Here is a 17,961-nt window from a genome sequence, read left to right as displayed (position 1 = left end):
CGTTAGGGGTCATCTACTCTGCATGACCAATCATCCTATGAAGTTTCATCATTCTGGGTCAAGTGGTTCTCAAGTTACTGACCGGAAATGGTTTTCAATGTTTGGGCCCCTGTGACCTTGACCTTTAACAGAGTGACCCCAAAATCGTTAGGGGTCATCTACTCTGCATGACCAATCATCCTATTAAGTTTCAACATTCTGGGACAAGTGGTTTTCAAGTTATTGACCGGAAATGGTTTTCAATGTTCAGGCCCCTGTGACCTTGACCTTTAATGGAGTGACCCCAAAATGGATAGGGGTCATCTACTTTGCATGTACAATCATCCTATTAAGTTTCAATTTTCTGGGTCAAGTGGTTCTCTAGTTATTGACCGGAAATGGTTTTCCATGTTCAGGCCCCTGTGACCTTGACCTTTGATGGAGTGACCCCAAAATCAATAGGGGTCAATTACTCTTTATGACCAATCATCCTATGAAGTTTCAACATTCTGGGTCAAGTGGTTCTCTAGTTATTGACTGGAAATGGTTTTCAATGTTCAGGCCCCTGTGACCTTGACCTTTGACAGAGTGACCCCAAAATCAATAGGGGTCATCTACTCTTCATGACCAATCATCCTATGAAGTTTCAACATCCGGGGTCAAGTGGTTCTCTAGTTATTGATCGGAAATGGTTTTCAATGTTCAGGCCCCTGTGACCTTGACCTTTGACGGAGTGACCCCAAAATCAATAGGGGTCATCTACTCTTCATGACCAATCATGCTATGAAGTTTCAACATCCTGGGTCAAGTGGTTCTCTAGTTATTGATCGGAAATGGTTTTCAATGTTCAGGCCCCTGTGACCTTGACCTTTGACGGAGTGACCCCAAAAACAATAGGGGTCGTCTACTCCAGCAGCCCTACAACCCTACGAAGTTTGAAGGTTCTAGGTCAAATGGTTCTCCAGTTATTGCTCGGAAATGAAGTGTGACGGACGGACGGACGGACTGACAGGGCAAAAACAATATGTCTCCTGGGGGAGACATAATAACCACAGGCTAAAGCTACAAATAAGTCAATAAATAACATAATGTGTGTAAAGCTGCATTAAAAACTTTTTAAATATGTGTGCCATTAAAATAACTAATACAAGCATGGAAGATTCAACTCATTTCCTACACCAAAATAAAAGCAAAATTTTTAACTCATTAAAAATTGAAACAGACCCATTATGCTTTAAAGCATCATGTTCATAGTCCAGGTGGAAATTTTGAAAATCTCCTGTTCTACAAATTCTTGTATCAAACACCTACCCAACATTACGAAATAATAAATACGGTAAAAAGCAGAATAAAGTATTCGGCAAAACCTGTAATTGATGATCTGAGAATATTTGGTGTTGTTAACTTTAAAGAATGTTTTTTTCACCATAACCTGTGAACATGCTGCTTTAAAAATAAGCAAGGAAGAAATATAAGATGTGCAAAGTAAAAGATTTAGACAAACTTATATGATAACTAAATGCAAACTGAAAAGTGAAACTGAAATGGATGCAAAGTGTTTTAGGTTATACATTCATTGTAGAGATAGGGAACATTGGCAGTTTCTTTATTCAGTCATGTTTGTCCTTTAATATGTACTGCAATGTGAGTTTGGTGACCATCCATCAAGAAGTTCATGAGAAGAAGTTTTAGTTTTTCTTCTGTCCATAAGCTCTGAAAGACTGTGTATGCATTCAAGTGAAACTACTTGAACGATCTTGAAAATGATCCATGCAAACAAGTTTGTCACCTTCTGCTAAGCTGTTCGTACAAAGAAATTACTTAAACGCTTATCTATTTTCAGCTTTGGTGACTCCCATGTGCAGGGAAAGCATAACTATTTTTATACAAACTCCAGGCAGGAAGGATGTTTGTCAACAAGTCTGGTTAACTTTCATCAAACAGTTCACAGGCGTGGGACAATTTTTTTCTCTGTATCATTCTCATATGATAAAAGGGAAGGAGAAAATATGTCCGGCACCTGTGCAGAAGTTCATAAGAAGAATTTTTTTACGGTATTCTATTTTTAGCTCCGACATTAGTCTATAATGCTCCTGACCAAGTTTAATCAACATCCATCAAATTCCATCCGCAGTTAGCAATTTAGCATCTACTCAGGGTTGAAATCCGACCATTTTTACAGTTATTATACCATAATACCAGTAATTTTTTGTAGACCCTGTAAACAAACGATACATACCGGTAATTCCCGTGCGGAGTCCACGTTCACCATCAGTATACATGATGACAGGTCGTCAGTGTCCTTCTTCTTGTTGTCCACTCTATTGGATGCTATTTGCTGAAATATACATAAGCTAAATATAAATACTTATTTATCAAAAACATCCTGAACGGCATAATAGTTTTACTGATGTTACATCAAATACTTAATAATAATGTGAAACAGTGAAGTTATTAAGGACATCAAAATTTAACTAATTACTTTCTGCACATACATTTAAGACACATAAAAATAGCTTTTTAACTAAATATACTAAAACAATGAACGAGTGAACAAAAAAATAAGCTACTTGTTTATAAATACAGTATAACAGCACCTAATTTCTTTAGTAACTAAACCTAGGAACTAGTTTTGCAATATAATTTACATCAAACCGATGCAGTTCTAAAAATAACTCATATACTTGTGCTTTTTAAATAACTGTGGGCATATTTTCAGTACCCAAATATGTACTTTTTCCTAAAAAGTGACCAGTACATGACTATGTTTTGGATAACTATTTATACAGTTAACTATTGTTTGGATAAATGACTACATGTACGTCAAAATTTCAGTATTTGGTAATATAAAATCGTGTAAAAAGAATGTTCAGAAATATTAGTCTAGAAATAAAAAAAAAAAATGACTACTTGTCAATGAATAATGTTCATATAGTAGAATTATGTAAAATTGATAGAAAAGGAAAATTATCTATAAAATGGAGTTGACAAATTAGTAAAAATGTTACTTTTTGTTATAAAGACAGGTTTATAATTAGTGGAGTAAGGTGGATGGAAAAGAAGATTTACTTAAAGTGCAAAAAAGTAAACATTAATGATGAAAAAAAATCAAAGTTTCCCTTAAAGATTAAAGATGAAATCATCAAAAGTAGTATTTCTCAGTTATAATATCTAATCATTACACCTTTCTTCAACAGAAACCTATTCAAAATAGCACTATATACCACAGCATAAAAAACCAATGACTGAATTAAATAAAACAGTAAGCTCTTTATGTTTATCAATTAATGCCCCTTCTTAAACTGAAGAGTCAGTCAAACTCCTCAACACTTCTGTATACACTCCCTCCAAATTGAACAGGCATCTTAAGGGAGACCACCCCTTCATTAAAACCACATTTTTGAGAAAAGAAGAACACTCAACAACACTATTTTACCAATGGCTTTCAAACTTCAGCATAATGTGTAATGCACAGACCTTACTTAGATTACTTAGTAGTTAAAACAATTTGAGAATATTTATACTATTTCTCACCAGGGACATAACTCTATTTTATAAAATCTAGGCATTAATACATAACCTTGAAAATTTAGTTGCATTAAACCTGTCAAAATTCCCACTACATTTTTTTTCAAATCTTCACAGCAAATATCTAACCTTCAGTCACCTTCATACCAGATCTACATGCAATGAAACAAAACAGTTCCATGCAAACAGCTCCTCTGCCATGTCATAACAAAACACAACGACACAGTTACCAACTCTTGAAATACACACTATCAGCATGCCCCTACCATGTGCAATTCCTTTTTGCATAAAACTTTACAACTTACATTCTTAAAAACAAAACTGGCTGTCAACCATGGAAGAAATTCAAGAATTCTTATTTGAAACATTTCCAAATTTGTCCTAAATAATGAATTATAACTTCAATTGCCTACTTTATGTTATAATCATTTATAGTGGTTGAAATGGCCTATTCTTTAAACCATCATCTTCAAATTCTGAGGCCGCGGTAGTTGACTTCAGTCTATGGTCATCTCCAAAGAAGATTGACTAATCCATAGTTTTGGTCAAGTGAAAAAATGAGGAAAAAGAATCAGATAACCTATTTACTTTTAATTATTGTTCTATGATTTCTGAATATACCGTAATCGTACGAGTATAGGTCGCACTTGTGTATAAGACGCAGAGAAAAAAATTATCAACGGATTTCTTGAAAAATGCTTATACCTGTGTATTGGTAGCAGAAAAAAGGGAATCTCTTGCTCTGGATTGTCCATATTTAGATTAAAACTACATGTATTTAAACTGGAAATTCTTCTTGTGTTAAATAAAGCAAAATTGCAATATCACAAAAGGAATGTCAATCTATTTTATAAACTTGCAAAATCCTTAGGGTAGTATGAATTGCAATTTATTTAAAAAAAATTCACTTATCTGAATTTGGTGCAAGCACCAAACTGCCGCATCCTCCGATCGCTCAATAAATACTGAGGCCAGCGAAAACGAAAGTATACTTTGGCAACTGGCGGTAAAATGACGTAATTTTAAGACTGGTTTGCATATTGTTTTCAACACTACGGATCAGTGGCTCTCATGATGTTATTGGATCAGTCTAAAATTTTGCATGCACATGTTTGCCTCCGGGTATGATTAAATGGTTAATTGTTTGCAGATTTAGAATGAAGGTGGCAAGATAATTAATACCTCGGGTGTGAATTTCTCGATAAACAAGGGGATTATAGACAACTATCAAAATTAAGTTTGAAGACTAGAGTATTGATTTCTGGGCTACTTGATATGTGGTTTCAAGCATTTTATTGCAAAATGTGGGAAAATATGTTGGGAAAGTTTTACACAGGTTTTGTTAAAAACTTTATGATGAGTTACAGAAATGCATTGTAAAATATATTTTAATGAAAAACAGCATTTATTTATCTAATTTAAAAGTTTTTACTTGAGCTCTTAATTTTACATTTTATACAAAATTAATTTAAGACGCCGGGTCCCGATACTGGCTGTTAGCTATGCCCGAGTCATAGGTAGTTACTCCCCTTGAATTCTCTTCAATGTAAAGGTATGCAGTGTAAACAAAGATTGATTTTCTTAATTTTTTGAGCCAGGGAAAAAATGTGATCTTGTTCTATATCCGTGTATAAGTCGCATCGGTCCTTCCTGACCAGAATCTCGGTAAAAAATGTGCGTCTTATACTCGTACGATGATGGTGTAGGAAAATAAGCTATCATAAAGGTAAATATAATTGGTTGGCTGCCTGTGAAGTACTACAATATCTCAGTGATGAAACTAGCAGAATACATAATCTCGGCTACAGGGTATAAATCATATAAAAGCTAAACCCTTAGCATAAAATACTCTATGGTTAATCAGCATAATTTAACCACACAGTGTTAAGAAAGCTAGTAATTAATCAGAAAACATATTGTTCACGTTTTCTTTCTTTTGGCATATGACAACACAGAAAGCTGAGACATAAAGATATTTATACATAATAATACACATTATTTTCTTATTCAAACAAATTTCAAGAAAATTTTTATACCAAAAACGAAACTCATTAAAGAGAAAAAGACAAGCAAACTAGACTTCTTTTTAAAAGTTTTTTTTGACAAAGATGGTATTTTATCCAGGAAATAATCTTATCCTTTTATTGAAAACATGAACAATACAGCAAGGTTTTTAATCTTTTCACTGCAGTACACAGACTTACGTACAATCTAAAATAGTCGACAAGAAAATATTTATCATTAGATATCTATATAGCCAAAAGCTGTTCAATGATCTTAATAGTACAACTAATATCTTAGCATCCCCAAACAGACAAAAAAATTTATCACAAATGTATCATCATAACCATATTGAAAAAATACACCTACCAAAGTTGTGACTGGAGTAGAATTTTTTACACATATTTATACCATAAAGTGGGTGGGATTTCAGACACTATTCATCCAACATGGACAGAAACTGATTTTTTTTTTAAAGTAAGTTTACTGCAGATACCCATGTATAATGCGCAGTTTTTTTTATCCCCGGGACCACCCTCTAATAGTGGGTTCGTAATATACACAGGAATAAATTATTTTACAACTTCAAAACAAGTTTGTTTACAATTTTCACCATTATGGTAGAGGGAAACTACTCTCCGTCCTAACTGTCTAGGCTAAAAACTAAGATGGCCATTACGTTCCATAATAGATTAAAGTGGATTATTTTTCCTTAACAATAAATATACATGTATATATATTTCCTTTTCAATCTACCCCGAAATTGACTAAATTTTTTCCCCAGGATCTTAGGCAAAAATCAGGGGTGCGTATTATACATGGGTATCTACATTATGCAGATCATTAGCACAAAGGAAATTTCTAGCATTTAGTATACGTCTTTGTTCAATCATACTGAAATCTGAACCTCTCTAGTTTCAACTTTTAGATTTAGATCATATCCTAAGTATGTTCAAAAATACCCATCTGATTAAAAATAGTCTTTTCTACAGCTATATTAGTGACAACATCAATGCATGTATATAAATTCATAGATAGGACATCTCTGGTTATCCTAATATAAAACTAAAGTGCCATAGAAATGTCATTTTACTGAAAAAAATGCTACACATTATTGTTGTGAGGCATATAACTAATAGCATGCCTTTCATAAAAGAGGTAGAATATTTTGTTTCAGAATAAGTAGGTCTCAAAGTTTGCATGCTTGTAATCATTCAGTAATATTATAAATTAATGTACAAAATATCATATAAATTAAATACACTATTATCTCTGTTTGTCAAAAAAATTCTGCATAATTATGTAGTGCTTTAGTGTTCATAAGTCACAGAATATTATAACTTAAAGACTTTCATAAAAATCTGACAAAAGGGAGTACTGCAGATAAAGTACACAAATTTCTCCAATATCAAACAGCTGTTGATCAGATATTTGTAAAAATTTTACACTGTCAATATTGTACCCTGCAACATACATGTAAATCAGTAATGGCTAGGCTGCATTGAATTTGACCAATGCATGGCTGCATTGAAACTGATCAACAGCAAGGCTGCATTGAACTTGACAAATAGCAAAGGTTGCATTGTAATTCAGCAATGGCAAGGCTGTACTGACATTGACCAATGGCAAGGTTGCATTCTGCGACTGAGCTCCAAACTAAGTTTTATACCTTTGCAGCCAGGCTTTAGAAAGTACTTAGACATTAACAAGGTCTTATTGGAATTTCTCATCTTGACTGAGGCAACTGTTTGACCTTACAAGACAAGCAGGGTTGAAGGTTATAAAAATTAGTTTGGCCACCAGTCTGACTTTAAGAATGCAGTCTTATCATTAGTCAACTTGAGGTCTGAGCTCAGAATCAACCAATGAGAAACTGGAATTCACAGACCGCACTCAAAGCTCTATTTTATAACTTTGAACCTAGTAGTAGATTTTTACTACCTTTTTAGGTTACTATTTTCAATCCTTATATGTTTAGACAGAAGACTTACAGGTTTTTATACAATTAAGTGGCCTTGGAAGTTATCCCTTTGATGTGTCTACAAAACTTAATTTTCAGGGCACTTCATGTTTCAACAAAGATTTCATTGTTCAAAAAAAAATCTGCAAATTTTATTTAGAAAAGCAAAGCATTGACAGTGACTTGTGAGAAATTGTCAAGTACAAAATAATGTCATGATACAAATACATACCTTATTTAACATTTGTGGATTTTTGGACAGGTACAACCATACGAGTTTCAGATGCAGCTTCCCTGATTTCACATTCTCCAATGGTAACCACTGTAATAACAACAGAAGATGTTGCATTTCTGTTGTGTTATAAGTTTGAAGTCACAACAATTTTTATTTTAAGGCAACTTTCCAGCTGTTAGTGGCAGTGGAAGATTCCAGGTATCTCTATGTGAATTATTCTAGACACGGGCATGCACACTGGTAGAGCCACCCACCTTCCACGAACCAGCAGGATGATTTCCTCTCCTGACGCTCAAACCAAGGCTCTCATCCAAAATAAGGCCATGTGATTTAGTCAGCGACCTTAACTACTTGGCCACACAGGCCCTTTCATTGCATTTCTAGAATTCTGCAAGATTGTGATTTGTGATAAATTATAATTCCAAAATGTCATATTAAATTAGACATTAGACTCTTTGCATGTACATGGATAGTTTCTTCAACAATGTGAGGCTACATTAATCAGACACATGCAGTAAGAAAAATTTCAGGCAAGCAGCCATTTTATCATCTGGAAACTGCTCATATATTTCACGGTCAAATGTTCTGAAGACAGAGTAACCTATTTGTAAGACATTCATTCACACACATCAGTTGTTCAAAAAATACTCAAGTCTTTTTACAGAAAAACAAAACATAGATCATACATATAAATAGCTGTTGTATAAACTTTTATTTATTTTTTTATCTTTACAGGAGTGTTGTAGAATCAAACTGAATTACTTTATTAACAGTTCTGTATCAATAACAATGACACACCTTTCATTTTTGTTAAAGAATAAAACAACAAAAATCTCACATTGTCTATAAGTCCCTTTTCCGCCACTGGAGACAGTTCAATAGAAACACTGTAATACAATATAAATGTTGCATACTATATATCAATATAAAATACTGCATAAATATCATATAATATAAATGTTGCAGGAATGTCATATCTACAATACATTATAATATGTTTCATAAATATCATATAATAATAGGTTGTTAGATTTGCATTGAGAAATATGCAAGAGTTCTGCAGTGGAAATATTTCACGACTTCAGGAGCGCAATATCATTTCGCGAAAGAAAAGAGTGCATATTTCTTGATGCTAATCTAATAATCTTTTTATTACATACACATCTACACTTATAATTATTATATAAATGATTCAAATTTGTTTTTAAGCCTGTGTGAAATTGAAAATATCGTCATTATAGAATTTTTAAACGCGACAGCTTACTTGAAACTTACGTCACAAATGACGTCACATACCCCGATATGAAATTTGAACGACGATATGGAAAAATGCTGATGTTTCAGGTTTCAATGGAAGTTTTGAAATGAGTATATAACAATATAAATGTGGCATCGCATAATTATGTTACAATATAAATGTTGCACAAATATCATATTACATTGTATACGTTGCATAAATATCGTACTACATTATAAATGTTGCATCAACATAATATAACACAAAATATATAACATTTTATAAAAATCATATTACAACATTCATAATGCATAAATAAAATATTACATTATGACTGTTGCATAAATTTATGCTACAATATAGACAATGCATAAATGCTACACTGTATATAAGACACTGCCCAGTTTATCCAATAGGCAAGACAAAAGACTTCCAACATTTGTCATAGGTTCGAATATTATCAAGGCATATATTCTTTCTTATGACTGATTGAAGAAAATGAGTCTAAGGGTATTGATATAAAACTCTTATTCATGTGAGGAGGTTGTCAGTTATATGTAGGGAACAGGTTAATATTGATAAAGAATCCAGAAACTCTGGTTAGGTTTACTGACCATGATATATTGCTAAAGTACTGTTATATACTACACTTAGATTTAAATGTCACAAACATTTACCATTTTACCATGTAAATGTTGATTAAATGTTATTTTAAAATGTCAACAAAATTGGGTGCTCTTCACCATTACTTAACATGTGAGTATATTCATTTTGTTATACTTACTTTCCTAACTTATCATCTTTGCTGCCTGGATCCTCATCTCTCACTTCTACATCCATAAATTGTCCATCTTTCTCATCTATGATAGTCTAAAAATATTCCATATTAAATATAAATATGCAGAAAACAAGAAGTAATCTTACCTGTACAGAAAGCATTTCAAAGATAAACACGAGTGCAGTCTTAAAGACAGCCATTTCCCTTTTTTTCCCCCATAAAATACTTATATGAGAGCACATAGAGTTGTCTCACACATTAACAAATTACTTTATTAGGTCTTAACAGTATAAATAATGAACAATTATCCCCTTATTCATGATAAAGTTAATTGGATATATAATACAATCAACTGTTTAAGTACTTTAGCACGTTTATACCAACATATTTTAGTTCAATTGTGGTGAAAGCTTGGCGCTTACTTGAATAACTCTCGAGTCTGCTTCTTGGAAAAACCAGTACTGGCATCATATGAGAAGGCACTGTTGCGACCCCAGTAATGCTCAAACCCACTACCTCCAGGCTGAGCGGCAGACAACTAAACCATTACACCACCGCTCCCCTTACATACTTTGTGAATGACATCAATGTTAAAGTTTGAATACACCTCCAGCATTAGCTATAATCTTACCTCAAACACTCTATTCCACTGTGGAATTACTGTATTATTTATCACATGTGTCTTGAACTTCATAGCTCCAACTGCAAAACAATATTATACATTTACTCAATGGCTTGCCTTTCAACAGTCTAACCTATTTACCATAGGTCCAAAGGCTAATGTTTCGATTACCAACCAGCAAGCCATTCAATAACTGTTTTATTACATGACATCAGATATAAATTCCAAGGTTACATTTTTCAGTTATTGTCTTTAGCTTTATTCTTGTTCAAATGTAAGTATAAATTTATGTCAAAGCTATCTAAAGCAGAACTTTCCCAGCTGGTACTTGATCATAGCCAGCAAATCTTTGACCTGAGAGCTATGATTAATTATGCTTCAATTAAATCAAAGCCAAACGTAAAACTACAAAATAAAGGGAAAGGGTGCCAGTTTATTTAAAATCCTATTTTGAAAAACAAAAATGAAAACAACAGAATAGAAAATACTTGCAATCACTGTTGACTGTAAAGGCCAGGACTACAGTATACAAGTCAGTTCTATGTAAAAATGCATTAATTTTGTGGTATTTCTTTTGTGACAAGCAGTCACCCTTTCTAAACATTCATTTGCCACCAGCAGGCCAAGGGTTTAAGAAAGTACTGACCCATTTATGTATGAACATTAGATGTTGGTTTAATTTTGAAAGGCAATTACAACTTACCTCTAACAACAGAGTACGGATCAGATTTGCCTTTGCCTAAAACACTCAGATCAGCCTTGACAAGATCCTTGGCCTCCACAACATATATCCTCAGTACACCCTATGATACAACATTATATATCAGGTAACTAGCAGTCTCTATTAATCAATGGTTATATACATGTATAAAGTATCAAACAAAAAGCTTTTTATTCTATTCTAAGTTTGATGCTCTGTTTATTGAATTTAGCAGACATTATCCAGAAAATGTGCATTCTTTTGCTTTTACCACATCCTTTATCTGCATTATCAAAGTACCCTATTGAACGAGAAACTGAAAGGTATTTTGAGATTTCAATATGTGTAGATATGCAAATATTTTAAAACATTCACAATTCATATGTACAGTAATAAGCACTGGCTGCATTTTGTGTGATAAATTCATTTTCTTCTAAAAATACAAAGTTTCAAACTACTAACTAGGGTCTCACTAGCTCAAAACTTTCCACTTGGAATTTTACACAAGAAAATAGCATAATTTAAAGAGCCGTAGGAAAAACAAAGCCATTTTCATGTGAAGTTGTAGCACATGGCTGAGGTCAAAATAGCAGTGACCCCAATCTGAATTACACATTTAAGTAAATTATGTCACAATATACTTGTACACTGTGGTAACATAACTGTTTTCTCAATTTCCTCATTTCAGTAATTTTTTGCAATATATATCAGGAATACAATATTAACAATGTAACAAATATATCTAAATCAGAATTATAATAGTATTATGCTAAAATCTTACATCTGGCTGAGGATAACGGAGTTTGCTGACTTCTAGACCCTGTGCTGTCTGGACAACAATTCTGTTTGGCAACACCATAATGTTTGCAATGTTCTCCTGTATAATCGTCTGTAACATATCACTGAAAAAAAAAGTATAAAATAAGTGTTTTAATAATAAATTCATGTTGTTTAGTGTAAAATGTCAAGTCATACAGAGATTAAGCAAAGAAACTTGCAGGGAACCATATTACTGTTCATGATGCATTGGCAGTGGAGTATGGAGGTTACAAGTTCAACTACCACTAAAGTGTGTGTATCTGTATCTGTAGCTTTTTAGTTGCCACCAGTTACCAAAATGGATGACTCCTACAGAAGAATGTCAGTACCTTTTGTATGACAATTAACTGCATGGTTACTAAGATGCTCAAATTCCAGAAGCTCCCATGAATCTTAAGCGTGCCAGGAGTAAAGAACCCATGCACAAGATTCTTTTTCTAAACCGTCAGCACTTATAAGTAGGGGGAATTTTAGTTGGAGGAATGTTAGTTTAAAATCACAACCCCTGGCTTCATCTTTTTACTAGAACTGCATTATCCAGAGTTCAATTCCCACCTGGGTCACACAAGTCCCTTCTCAAATAAGTCATGAATGGTATTTTCAAAAAACTCCACCGAAGTGTGATAAAATAAGTTTTCCCTAAAACCTACAGAACAAGTGGCTTAAACGGTAAACCTCATTTGTATTCCTTTTGGTTTGTTTGTGTTGGGTTTAACACCATTTTTCAATAGTATTTCAGTTATGTAATGGCGGGCAGTTAACCTAACCAGTGTTCCTGCATTCTGTACCAGTATAAACCTGTTCACTGCAAGTAACTGCCAACTTCCCCACATGAATCAGAGGTGAAGAACGAATTATTTCAGACACAATGTCTTTTATCGAATCGTCACGGAGCACATATGGCCCACCCAAGAATCAGCGCTCTCCATATTGAGTTAAACTTTCTATTGGTTTGACCTTTATTTGATTGTGTACTTACTTTAATCCTGGCAGATCCAGAGCATTTGCAAGACTTGTCAAATTGAAGTCAATTGACTGAAAAAAAAGTAAGTAATTGTTGTTCAAATTAATACATGAAGCATTTGAAAGAATATATATTCGAACATTTAGAATTAATAAACAATAACTTTGAGAGACAAACCAAATTATGTGTAAATAAATAATATTACATAACAAGAATTCTGCGAACCCCCGATGGTATGAGCTTGTGTGCAGAATTGTCTGCTTTTTACTAAATGTGATAAACAAAAATATTTTTGAATATTTATGTCAATAAATGATCCGTTTAGGTCCCATCTTTAGATATATCATAAAACATATACGTTACTATACAAACAAGAGCTGTCACTAATGGTGACAAATGCCCCTGCAGCACCTTGACCTTTGACCTGGTGACCTTAAAGTCAGTAGGGGTGGTGTACTCAATAAGTACTATCAGCATATGAAGTTTGAAGGTCCTGGGTGAAGTGGTTCGCGAGTAAAGTGCCTTCATGCAAAAACTTAACATTGGCCCCTGTGACCTTGACCTTTGACCTGGTGACCCCAAAGTCAGTAGGGGTGGTGTACTCAATATGTACTATCAGCATGTAAAGTTTGAAGGTCCTGGGTGAAGTGGTTTGCGAGTAAAGTGCCTTCATGCAAAAAATTAACATTGACCTCTGTGACCTTGACCTTTGACCTGGTGATCCCAAAGTCAGTAGGAGTGGTGTACTCAATAAGTACTATCAGCATGTGAAATTTGAAGGTCCTGGGTGCAGTGGTTCGCGAGTAAAGTGCCTTCATGCAAAAAGTTAATGTTGGCCCCTGTGACCTTGACCTTTGACCTGGTGACCTTAAAGTCAGTAAGGGTGGTGTACTCAATAAGTACTATCAGCATGTGAAGTTTGAAGGTCCTGGGTGCAGTGGTTCGCAAGTAAAGTGCCTTCATGCAAAAAGTTAACGTTGGCCCCTGTGACCTTGACCTTTGACCTGGTGACCCCAAAGTCAGTAGGGGTGGTATACTCAATAAGTACTATCAGCATGTGAAGTTTGAAGGTTCTGGGTGCAGTGGTTCGCGAGTAAAGTGCCTTCATGCAAAAAGTTAATGTTGTGACAACGAACGAACAAACGAACAGACGGACAGTTGAAAACTAATATGCCTCCCTTCGGGGGCATAAAAAGTGTATATAACCGTAATAAAACCATGCATATAACCATGTCAAAATTTTTTATCTATTACTTTTTCTGAAATAAAAAATCATTCTACATGTAAAATACATACCGGATTATTCATAAAGAAGACACTGAGACCGCCAAAGAAAGGAACCTTATTAATCAAAGGTTTAAATATCACACGTACGGTACCATGAAGCTGAAATATAAAGATTTACGTAGAGTGCCATGATGCTGAAATACAAAGATTTACACAGAATGCCATGACATTGAAATACAAAGATTTACGTAAAGTGCCATGAAATGGAAATACAAAGGTTCAAATATCACATGTATGGTGCCATGAAACTGAAATACAAAGGATTAAATATTGTAAGTACAATGCCGTGAAGCTGAAAAATGTTTGGGATTTACACCATCAAAATCATCAAAATTAGAATCAATGGAAGAAGACCCCAGGTGCACTTCAAGTTATCATTTCAAGCTTGGGTGAGCCCCTGGGTAGAACCAGCAAAGTTCTGTAATTCAGGAATGAATGAAGATTTTAGTCACTACTGCACCATTTAAGTTTTTAAAATGTATCATCAACTTAATACTTTACCAAAATACTACTTGCATGATACATTCCTATATTTAATAAGAAAATAGTTCGAGTAGAATTTACTATTGCATGAATGTATGCTTCTGCTGCCCTTTTCAACACTGATCAAAACCAATCAAGTTAAATTCAGGAAGCTGTCATCTTTAAATATTTTTCTCTCGTAATATCCTAGAAGTAAACTGCTTATTGTGCTAGAAATTGTTTCATTTTTTCAGTTACTGACATTAACAATGAACGAATTTCAGAGACTGCATACACAATTAACTGTAATTTACCTGTAAATCTTTGATTCCAGCTGTCACTCCCTTTACCTTCACTTCAATCTCACAATCACTACTATATCTGTAATCATAGAAACAAAGTTAACATTTATGAGAAGTTACAATAAACAAGTCAAAGTTTCCAGAACAAAAAAAGAATCATATCGAAGGAAAACTCTGATTCAAAATTCGATTTTTCATTTTAAAAATCTAAGGGAAAAATGTACGTGCATTTTAAACTGAGCACCTTCAGCAATTTCATAGGTATAAAGCAAGTGTCTACTGCCCAATATTTAAATATATACATTGTGGCCCTGTGCAACTGCTTGGTAAGCAGCAAGCTAGTTAAAGAATAGATAATTGCCACCAACTGCCATTTTGCCTGATGCCTGGCACTTAAGAATATGATTCAGGTGATAAAAGGGAAAAATCAAGTGATAAAAGGAAAAATAATTCAGGTGATAAAAGGAAAACAAAATCAATTTTCAAAATCAGCTGTATGGAGGAAAGATGGTGTGAGAGTGGTTGACTAACACAGAAATTAGAAGTGTTTAAAAAGATACCTACATTAAATCAAGATCCATGTAAATCTCATCTCTCTTCACTTTTTCTGTGTATACTTTTACACCACCTATTCTTGGAGGCTGAAATAAATAGTTTCTCAGTAAATGGAAAGAAAATATTATATCCATATGCTCCACCTCCTGGTAGTACTCATCCATTCTTTATCAACTACCTGGCCATGGCTTTTTTGTATTTCTGTAGCAAGGACCATTTACAGGTGTCTTTCCCTCAGGAATGTTTTTTCAAATCATACGCTTTCCCCTAGAATGGACTTGTCAGGATTTTCATTTTCCCCAAATGACAGGGGCAGGCCCCTTGAACCCTTCTTTGTGGAAACATCCCAATACCCTTTAAGCAACCCATCATAACTGTTACAAGTTTCTTTTTTAAATTCACACGAAAGTTTAAGAAAATCTGTTATCTAATATTATTCATAGATGTAGATCAATCTGACTAAAGTACATATCCTATTACGCTACGCATAGGATCTGAGAACGACCTATTCATTGCCTCGTTCTGACGACCCTTTCGCTAACCAATCAGAGCCTAACTTACAACATCTTGCAAATCTACCTGTAGCCTTGACTTTTGATATTTACAATTCTTATGTCTTAGCCGGTTAGCTCAGTCGGTAGGCCACTTGCTTTGTAAGCGAGGGGTCCCGGGTTCGAGCCCTCGAATGACTGCACATTTTTCTTACTCTTTGACATTCGAACAAGTCGTCTGATTGGATAAAATAAAAATAGCAATACTGGAAATCCAAAATATACAGAAGACGAATGTGAATGGGTCGTTCTCAGATCTTCGTTTAGAAGATCAAGTACTTTAGTCAGATTGAGATGTAGATATACATACAATGTCTCCGAGATCGATGTTGATAAATTTGAAAGATCCCATCACACTTGCACTGTCCTGTACAGTCTTCTGTACTGATGTCATCAAAAGTTCCCTCACATACTCTCCGATGTATGGCCACATCTGAGCAACCATCTGTAATTTACATACAAGTATCCTTAATGTTAAGGGTTTTTTTTTCACTTGAACTGCATTTAATGTCATTAAAGAAACAACAGCAACTAAATTCAAAGGAGGCTTGACTTCCTAGCTGCTGTAGAAGCTCTTCAAGGCAATATTCATGGTACTGTATAAAATCTGGAATGTAGATCCCTCGTTAGCACCGAGAACAAGGCAAACAGTGAAAATTGCAGGCTCGGTTTGATTGAGTCTGTTCATGAGCATTGTTTTGACAAAAAATGAAAATATTTTCCATATATATTTTCCATATTGGAGTAATGCATTCAATGAAAGTTTGGAAAGCCAGGTGCTAGTTTCAACTGCACTCAGCCAATCTGGGAAAACAGCACTGAGAACAGGGAATGCTATCTGAGAGTCATTACAACCAACAAGTCCACAACCTTATGAAACAGACTGAGAGTAACTTACAATAGTATGCTGGTAAAAGCTTCCAGATTCAGATTAAAGAATGCTTAAGTGAGATTTATTGGAAGGAAATTGCTATAGTGTCATAGGTAAACTACTTTATGACAAGAGTGTACTGCGTAGGATCCCAGTCCAAACAGGGCCACTGGCACTGGAAACTTGTAATGTGACCCTGTCAGGACTCTACCAAACACTCAAGCACTGGAAAGACTGAATACAAGAATCTTGATACGGTAAGTACTGTCAACTTTTTCAAATAAGATTATAATAGCCTAATTCTCTAAAGAAATCCAGGGGTTGAAGGACTCAGCCCTATAGTGAGTGACTCAATTGTTTGTCTGCATAGTTTGACAATATTGTTATGACATCTATTTAAGTATTAATAACAAATGTGATATACATGTGTATAAGGCCAAGACAATGTGTTTAATTAAACATATTATTAGATTTATGTAACTAGTGTAATGTACAGTAATGAGTTCAGACCTATGTTTCTATGGTGTAAGGTATTAATTTATCTGTTTTTAAAACTATACTGAAAGAGACTGACTGAACAGGTTTGCAGATGAAATCATGAAAAACACATTAATTCAGGGAGGGCCTAAATTGTCCACCTGTCATCTTGTAGTACAGCTACAAGTATTATCAGAATGATTGTGGGAGGAAAAGGTAGGTACAATTTATTGTACTTGAAGGGAAAAAAAAAAAAAAAAAAAAAATATATATATATATATATATATATATATATATATATACACAGCATGTTCTTGTTTTAACTGCATGAAGTATCAATTGTGATTCAAAAACAGTATAATCACTTAATTCGAGAATGAGAACAGTAAAATTATTTACAAGTTTCAAGACATTCAAACATAATAGAAATACCTTGTTCACCCATTCTGCTCTTTCTACATCTGGGAAAAACACCTGAAATAAAACAAAAAACCTTGGTATACATGTGCTTTAAATATGACTTCATGTACATAGAAATAATATATCCTTTGAACTTGCTCCACAAGTGTTAGAGGAACAGCTGCTGTTTCTTATTGGAGAAGTTACAAAGTACTCCTGGTATAGTCTGCATAT

At 34.1% G+C, this 17,961-nt stretch overlaps 1 protein-coding gene across 2 annotated transcripts in view; it reads right to left on the bottom strand.

Annotated features, from left to right (window-relative positions):
* The window catches only part of LOC123561862 (extended synaptotagmin-2-like), a 52,447-nt gene that overhangs the window by 20,201 nt on the left and 14,285 nt on the right, over window positions 1-17,961 (bottom strand). For both annotated transcript variants that reach the window (XM_045354524.2, XM_045354526.2), the window contains exons 2-14: window positions 17,761-17,802; window positions 16,291-16,425; window positions 15,439-15,515; window positions 14,887-14,953; window positions 14,120-14,209; window positions 12,839-12,894; window positions 11,822-11,942; window positions 11,044-11,143; window positions 10,350-10,420; window positions 9,725-9,810; window positions 8,542-8,590; window positions 7,701-7,790; window positions 2,219-2,317 (exon numbers count right to left, since the gene is read on the bottom strand). In XM_045354524.2, coding sequence (XP_045210459.2) covers window positions 2,219-2,317; window positions 7,701-7,790; window positions 8,542-8,590; window positions 9,725-9,810; window positions 10,350-10,420; window positions 11,044-11,143; window positions 11,822-11,942; window positions 12,839-12,894; window positions 14,120-14,209; window positions 14,887-14,953; window positions 15,439-15,515; window positions 16,291-16,425; window positions 17,761-17,802 — 1,083 coding nt within the window. The remainder of the gene's footprint in view (window positions 1-2,218; window positions 2,318-7,700; window positions 7,791-8,541; window positions 8,591-9,724; window positions 9,811-10,349; window positions 10,421-11,043; window positions 11,144-11,821; window positions 11,943-12,838; window positions 12,895-14,119; window positions 14,210-14,886; window positions 14,954-15,438; window positions 15,516-16,290; window positions 16,426-17,760; window positions 17,803-17,961) is intronic.

The sequence above is a fragment of the Mercenaria mercenaria genome, chromosome 10, assembly GCF_021730395.1.
Source record: "Mercenaria mercenaria strain notata chromosome 10, MADL_Memer_1, whole genome shotgun sequence".
Classification (NCBI taxonomy): Eukaryota; Metazoa; Mollusca; class Bivalvia; order Venerida; family Veneridae; genus Mercenaria; species Mercenaria mercenaria.
Note: the sequence above shows the minus strand (reverse complement) of the source record. Positions and strands in the feature narration are given on the sequence as shown.